The 8,187-nt window shown below is 48.5% G+C and overlaps 1 protein-coding gene across 1 annotated transcript in view; it reads left to right on the top strand.

The window, feature by feature from the left end:
- The first annotated feature begins 3,236 nt into the window (after positions 1 to 3,236).
- The window catches only part of TMEM233 (transmembrane protein 233), a 49,255-nt gene continuing 44,304 nt past the window's right edge, over positions 3,237 to 8,187 (top strand). Inside the window, exon 1 of the mRNA XM_004690695.2 lies at positions 3,237 to 3,587. Coding sequence (XP_004690752.2) covers positions 3,402 to 3,587 — 186 coding nt within the window. The 5' untranslated portion in view covers positions 3,237 to 3,401. The remainder of the gene's footprint in view (positions 3,588 to 8,187) is intronic.

Raw genomic sequence — 8,187 nt, 5'->3', positions numbered from 1 at the left:
AATAAAACTTTTTCAAAGATCAAACAGTGTGACATGTTTCTGGATCCAAAAAGCAACATAGCCTTATCCCTCTTCTAGGCTAGCTATTAGGAAGTCACTTTCTCCTCTCATTTTAAAAGGAAGGTATTGCCATATTATTAAGTAATCAGACACTGGGGTTCATTCAAGAGCAATAAACTGACCTCTTAAGAGAAAATGACTGAAGTTCAGGAAATTAGGGCTAGAAACCCCTAGTGAGTGGTATAATGCATCTCTCAAGAATCAGCTCTATATACATTACACTTTCTGGTCCAGGCACTTTCTTTTCCATTTAATTGTAAATATTTCAAGGGATTGCAATTTCACTGCTACATTTTAGACCAGCCAACAAGTTATTAATCTTTCTTCCTGGGAAGAATATAGTAACTCCAGCAGACTTTGGGTGATCCATCTGACTCTCTTGGCTGGTAGACATGCTGGCCGAATATCTTAGACCTGACCCAAATCCTGGCAGCTTCACTCAGTTTTAACCACATACAAGATCCTTTAGGTTTCCTCAATTGTATAAAAAAAAAAAGAAGAAGAAGAAGGAAAAGAAATCTCTCCACCTACCTCCCAAAGGTGATGCAGGGGTGAAGTGAGAGAAGCCTCAATGGAATGCGTGTTATGCACTCTGCCAATGTCTGGTGGCTCCAGAGTCATTGCTAACCCGCTGTTTCCTGGCAGAGGACATGGGCTGTGTTGAGTCAACCCCTTCTTTTGTATTTCTCTAGATGACACCACTGGGTTGCAGTGGATAGTACAGTTCAAGTGCAGTTCATGACCTTGACACAGAAAAATCCCATCTGGCACTCAAAACTTGGACTTGATGACACCAACTAAAGAGACCAGCCTCAGATCTTGACTTGGCTCAGACAGCATCCAGTGGGTCTTTTCATTGTTAATAAGAGCTGTGCTTGGAACACTGGTCCTGAGGATGCAAAAAAAAGATGTCTGAGATAGAATCAATAGGGTTTGATGAAAAGTTCATATAAAGGCTGCAGAAAAGAAAAGAATAATGCCCCCAGTTCCCAACTTGATGATGAAATGCATGGTTTATTGACTCAACAAATATCTACTCACTACCTACGTAGGGCCAGGAACTGTTCTGTGGCTGACACCATAGTGAACCAAAGAGAAGACTTAGTGAGCTTACCTGCTAGTTAGGGAGGCAGACAATAATAAGGAAACAAATAAATAAGCAACACGATTTCTAGTTGTGATAACTACGACAATGGAAATGAAAAGGGGTGATGGCATGGGTAAGAAGATGAACGGTTAATTTAGATCTGAGGCTCAGGGAAGTTCTCTCTCAGGAAATAATTGGTATAGTGATAGTCTCAAAAAATGACAAGGTAGCAACATGTGAAGAGAGGAAGAGAAGTACCCCAGGAGAAAGGAACAAGTGTAAGGCTCTGTGGTGGGAAAGGAGCTGATAGACTAGAGAAAGAACAAGAAAACAAATTACAATGACACAGGCCACCCCAAAAAACATCTGGCTATGGTGATGGCACCCAGGTGATTTGGTAATGGGAAGCCCACAGGGATTACAACTGAGATGGAAAAATGCACAAAATGAAGTAAAAATAAATTATTGTTTTTATTAATCTGGTAAAAAAAATTGCAATTATTAGGACCTAAGCTAGATAAATCCAAGCTCTCTCTCTCTCTAGCTCTCTTTTCCTCTCTTTTTCTCGCTCTCTTTCTCTCAAAGGACAGCTGAAAACTAACAAGGAGTGGTCATGTGACAGCCTGGAGGAACAGCATTTCAGGCAAAGGGAACAGCCAATGCAAAGGTTTAGTTAAGAAATCAATAGAGGAATTATTTGGTTTATTCTTACTTGACTAACCAATCAAAATGGAGACAGCCTGGTGAAGAAAGCATTATTTCATGCTATGTGTTCACCCCACTATATTAAGAGCATAATTTGTACCAGGCACTGTGCCAAATGCTGAAGCAAAGATGAGTAACATGGTCTCCTCTCGGGGAATTTGCAGTCCCACGAGAGAAAAGGATCACCAGATCTGAGTAACCCGTCAGATAAATGAGAGCACCCCAGCTCGTGTTGGAGAAAGTCAAACAGATGATTCTTTTGTGGATCATGATGAGCAACTGTTTTTGAGACTGTGTGTAATAAAATCATTTGCATTTCTTTATGATCCCACCAACTCAGAGTACCTGGAATTTTGAGTGAAATATTCGTACTAACTCATATTGAGTCTGAGATACTATATAAGCCACCATATTTGGGGCAGATAATAGACTATCAATAACTGACACTGAGCACACAGATTCATTGGCTCGATAAGCAATCTCACAGAGTCTTTTGAAGATGCTACGAGGCAGGAGCTCACTTTGTTCAGATAAATAAACTGGAGCTCAACAAGGTGAAGGGACTTCCTAAAGTCTTCGAAACCAGACTTGCCTATTTCCAGCTCTGTCTGGGTTCGGGCCTTCAGTTCTGGTCCATATTGCCTTTTGCACAATTCCTTGGGGATTCGTGTGACCCTGTCCTTACCCAGTTTCACAAAGCAGGCCCCTTTCTCTTCCCCTTACGCCAATTATCCACCTGGGATGTCCAAACCAGGGCCTCTCTCTGCAGAGACCCTGTAGGTGACCCGGTAAGAGAAAAATCCTTGTTTCCACACGCAGGAAAAAGTGGAGGGCAGCTGAACAGGCCCTGCCTGGGTGTGCCCAGTATCTGGCTACTTTGAACTTGTCTCCAGGGGCCCCTTGTGCAGAGTTGGTAGAGTTGGCCCCCAAAACTTCCTTCCTGCCCACCTATGAGGGGAGAGAAATTACAGCTGCTGGATGCACAAGAGCTGAGTAAAAGGCACTGGGGCTGGGTAAATCGGTTGTGGGAAGTGGAGGGGAAGCAGTAAGTGGGCTGCCGTGAGTATGGGGGTGGGGGGTATCCTGTCTCCTCTAAATGTATTCAAATTCAAACACACACACACACACACACACACACACACAGGCCCGCTCGCTCGTCACTCAGCGCCTGACCTGGCCAGTTTGCAACTTAAGGGGACTTCGGCCTCTGTGCGGGACTTCAGGCGCTGAGTCTGCGCGTCTGTGTGATAGTCGGGTGCGCCGTCAGGAGCGCCTTTCCCGTTTTTCAGGCTTGTAGGCGGCTCTCTCCTCCCCGCGGCCTCCCCCATTCTCTTGCGCCCCCCCCCTCCCCGCCCCTCTGGTGCAGAGGCTCCTGGCCTGGATCCCTGAGCGCGGGCGGTGCAAGCCCAGGACGCTGAGGGGGTGAGGTCACGTCTCCCTGGAGTCCCGCGCCGCCGGCTTTTCAGAGCGTCGCCACCCGCCGGCGGCCAGAGCTGCAGACCGCGCCGACCCCGCGCCCCTCCGGCTCGCAGCGCCGCCGGCCTCGCCCATGTCTCAGTACGCCTCCGGCTCGGACTTCAAGACAGCTTTGGACTGCAGTCCCGAGGCCAACACCGAGGATGACAAGACCGAGGAGGACCTGCCCATGCCCAAGAACTACCTGTGGCTCACCATCCTGTCGTGTTTCTGCCCCGCGTACCCCGTCAACATAGTGGCTTTCGTCTTCTCCATCATGGTGAGTGGGTGCGGACCGGGGGGCGCTAGGGCGGGGTGACCCTGCGCGCTCGACGCCCCCTTCTACCCGGCACGAGCTCCGGCGCTTCGGTGTCCGGGCACCGCTGCCTGCGCTCCCTCGGGCTCTCCAACGCTCCCCCGAGACCCGCGCCTGCGCCGAGCTCCCGGAGCGCTCGGAGCACCCACCCCGCCGCCCGAGTCGGCTTTCCGCTCCCGGTGCCCGCCGGCGCATTCCCCAACCCGGGACGTTCTTCCGAGGACTTTGCTGCTTCGGTCCCCGCCTCCGCCACTCATCCAGGACTCTCGTCGGCTCCCCTCTGCCCGCTAATCTCGAGCCCCCAAGCGCCACCGCCCTCGGGCCACAGCGCGCCCCATTCTCGAGCGCGACGGCTCCGCGCCCCCCGCCCCCGCCCCCGCTCTGGCGCCCGCGGCAGCCGGTCTTCTAGCAGATTCTGTTGACCTTTCTGCCTAGCTACGCCCAGGGGCCGCACCGACCACAGTCTGAGGGCCCCTAGGCGACTCCCGACGACCTCTCCAAGGCCCCTGGTCTCCGGCTGTGCCGCGCATTCTCCCGGGCAGTCGCTCCTCCGCGCCCCGTCTACGCCAGCCCCCTCTCGTGGCTCTCTCTGCCATCCCCCGGGCGGGTGGGGGGCAGCCGCGCGCTCACCTTTTACTCTTGCACGCTGAGCTGTGGTTCCCCCCAAGTGCTCCCCAGCCCGCTCTCCCCCCCTCTCGGCGCCCCGCAGGGTTCCCGGTTGCTCCTGCACCTCCCGCTCGAGCGCCCCGGGCGAGACCGGGAACACTTAGGGGCTTAACACTTGGTCGGCGCTGGGCGCGCTTCGCGCACCTGCGGCTGGAACTCCAGGCCCCTGTGGGGGGAGGGAGCTGGTGCTTCCTGTGCGCCGTTTCGGGCTCGGCTCGCCCCCGCGGCCCTCTTCTGCGCTCCTAGGAATTCCCGGGCGGACCCCGGTAGGCCTAATACGCCCTCGCCTTATTGACTGCAGCAGCTGGCCCCGGGGTGGCGGCGGGGTGAGGGTCAGACCGGCACTGTCCCGGAACAACCCTAACTGAGCGCTCCCTCCCCCACGGGCCCACTGCGTTAGCAGCTGAAACACCGCAGATGCCGACAGAGTCCGGATTCAGCTCGGCGAAGTTCTAGACTCGCTGTACCCCCTACCCGCATGCAGTCAGCCTCAGCTCACCCTCCCCCGAGGGGTAGCAGCTTACTCGCGGGTACCCACGGAGACTTCTCTTGCAGCCGCACCGTGCTCCTTTCCCAAATCCGGTTACTTGTAAGCATTCTGCACCGGTATTCCAGAGCGCTGCCACCAGACTTTAGAGTACCTGAGTTCAAATCCCAGTTCCACCACCAGCTAGATGCGCGATCTGGAATCTGCATCCCTCTTAACCTCAGTTGTATAAAAAGTGGGAGTTTTTATAACGTATTCCTTGGGGTCATTGTGAATGTTAATGAGATATTCGTTGTAAGCCGCTTGGAATAATGGCCTGCATGGCGACTTCCTGCCGCTCTCCGCATCAGTGTTTAAAGTCATCCCCTGCCACATATACGCCCTTTCCCAGCTGGTTTTTTGCCCAAAGCACTTCTCTCCATCTTTTACTCATTAGTATGCTTACTGTTGTGTTCTGTTAGAATATAAGCTCTATGAGGGCAGGGATATTTGTGAGTGTTGTCTATTGCACTATCTTCATTACCTAGGGGAGACTCTGGCAGGTGGCAGATGCTCAATAAATGTTGGGAAATGAATGCGTGTATGAATGTGGTTATGAGATGGTGATGTCTGTGTCACTCATAGTGAACTTTACTGAAGTCCCACAAGCCATCATATTAAGTTCCATAGTACCAACAAGCCTGTTTCCTTTCTTCCTCCCTCTCCAGAGATATCTGGTCTTAATTGTTTATTTGTTTGTTTTTTCACTGAAGCTGGGAGCATGTAGTGACAACTTCTGGAGCCAGCAACAGACCATCTGTCTGCCATTGTGTCCACACTCTATCCTGGCTTATTAATCAGCAGCAAGCCATCCCTTTCCCAGTGGCCTTTAGCAAACTGCCTACAAGGGTCTTTCCTGGTTGGGTCTGAGATGAGCTGACACAACAGCCTGCAGTGACAGGTTGGACACCAATGATGCTACTTCTCCACCAGAATGTCCTAGGGACATGTCCGTGCTTTAAAGGGACTTCTTTTTCTGACCTCATCCCCATGCTTCCCACCCCACCCCCAAGCCTTTAGCAATAGTTTAATAGCAAGAGATCAGACTATCAATTATGGGCCAGTTTCATATCTTTCTAAAGTCTTTGTTTTGTCATCTGTAAAATGGGAACATGAAAAATGTTTTAAGCTGAGCAAAACTGTTATAAGAACAGCAAAATAAAGCATGTCAAGCCCAGTGCATGGTGCTAGGTAACTGCAATTGCTGTCAAACAGATGGGCAGACTAGAGTCAGGAAGCATCATGTGTGAAAGTAAGTAGAATGTCAAAGTGACACTCAAATTCTAAAAAGAGCTCCCTGCACCCTCTACACTGCATCCCCTGTAAGGCGGTGCAATGTGTGTTCCCTTTGAAACAATGCAGTTATAGGTCTCACAAGTTTCTTGGTTGAAATCTCTTAAGTCCAAAATACAAAGAGGAAGGGAAGGAGGAGGAAAGTGACTGGCCAACTCCACCAGGTATCTGCTTCCCCTAGAGTGGCTTATGATGTTCCATCCCAACTGTTTTCAAATTTCAGTTATCAATAATTTGTGGTAAGCGTAGGGCCCCATTACCAGGAGTGATACCATTCCCCATGGAGGCATTTGGAAATGTTGGGAATCATCGATAGTGCCTCAGGGATTTGGGGGCTCTGCTGGCATTTGTTGGAAAGGGCTGAGAGTACTAATGCCCCCTGAAGTGAAGGGCTCACCTACCCCAAGCACCAACTAAGAAGCACTGTAAAATAATACCAATTGATATAAACATGGACTTATGGAAAGTGTTGACAAAATACTCAAAATAAGTAATTCCCAGAACAATAAGAGAGATCCTGCAACCTCAAAACAATCAATATCTTTATCTATTAAACCAAGTCTGAGTAGCCTTCTATAAAATCACAAAGTTGGAGTAGGCATTGGAGAATAATAAAACTACTTTGAAAAATATACATTTGAGAAGAAAATGTCAAGAATAAATGAGTCAAATCCTCAAAGGAAGAAGAAACTATCCACAAAACAAAAACAGATTATAAAGAAATACAACAACCAGACTCGCAAAACAGACTTCTTGGGAATTAAAAATCTGAGTGTTTTATTTTTTATAAACAGCGAAAGATAAGAAATTATTAAGTTGGGTCCTCCCTGGTGGTAGAGGGGTTCAGTCTCAATGCTATCAAGCTATCCCCAGACATTGCAGCACTAGTCCAATCCCGGGCCAGAGAGCTGACCTACAAGGTGCAGCAGACCTCTCCTGTCTCACCTGCTGCTCCCCTCAGCAATGTATTTCAATACATCTGCCAGTTCTTTTCCCTACTCTGTCTCTGGTGAATCCTCTCACCCACCTCCACCCCAGCACCTCTTGCCTACATCCCGGTTCTTGTATGCATAAATAAATAAATCTTTTTAAAAAGACAAATTAAAGTTAAAGAAACTTTGCTTCTCACAAAGGCCAAAAGCAAAAAACTTCTGCCCCTCCCAAAGCAGAAGCAAATGCAAAAGCTTGAAAGACCAAGAAAGCGGTGCTGAGAGGCATCCACAACACACACACAAAAGGTCATGGTCACCCATGGTCACCCACCTTCGGGTGGCCCAAGACATTGCAACTCCAAAGACGGCCCAGATATCCTCAGAAGAACACCCCCAGGAGAAGCAAGGTTGACGGCCATCAAGTTCCCCTACCGCTAGGTGAGCCATGGAGAAGACAAAAGATAGTAACATACTTATGCTCATTGTGGGCATCAAGGCCAATAAGCACCAGATCAAACAGACTGTGAAGAAGCTCAATGACACTGACAACTGACAAGGCCAAGATCAACACCATGATCAGAGCTGATACAGAAAAGAAGGCATCTGATCCACTGGCTCTGAGTGTTGCTAGCAAAATTGGGATCTTTAGACTCAATTATAAATATAAATATTTATAATGGTTAATTATAAATATAAATATTTTCTCCATAAAATAAATGTTAAGGATAACTTGAGGAACTAACACAAAAATCAAAAAGGTAGAAAATGGAAGCAATTCAAGCAATTCACCTGCACAGGCAGATGAATGAAAAACAAAATGTGATGTAATTACACAATGTTACATTTTGCAGACTTACAAAGAAAGAAAATTCTGATCCACGCTATAACATGCACCTTGAAGGCATTATGCTAAGTAAAAGAAACCAGTCACCATGGAATAAATATTGTATAATTCCCACTTAGCTGAGGTACTTGAGTAGACATAAAGAGACAGAGACTGCTGACTGCCAGGGACTGAGGGCAAGAAGAGAGCGGAAGTTATTGTTTAACGGTTACGGAGTTTTTGTTTGGGAAGATGGGAAAGGTCTGGAAATGCATGGTGTCATAGCTGCACTACAATATGAATGTTCTTTAAAAAAAAAAAAAA

Source organism: Condylura cristata, unplaced genomic scaffold (assembly GCF_000260355.1).
Source record: "Condylura cristata isolate star-nosed mole 26May11 unplaced genomic scaffold, ConCri1.0 scaffold00029, whole genome shotgun sequence".
In the NCBI taxonomy this organism is placed as follows: Eukaryota; Metazoa; Chordata; class Mammalia; order Eulipotyphla; family Talpidae; genus Condylura; species Condylura cristata.
This window is presented reverse-complemented; position numbering and strand designations above follow the sequence as displayed.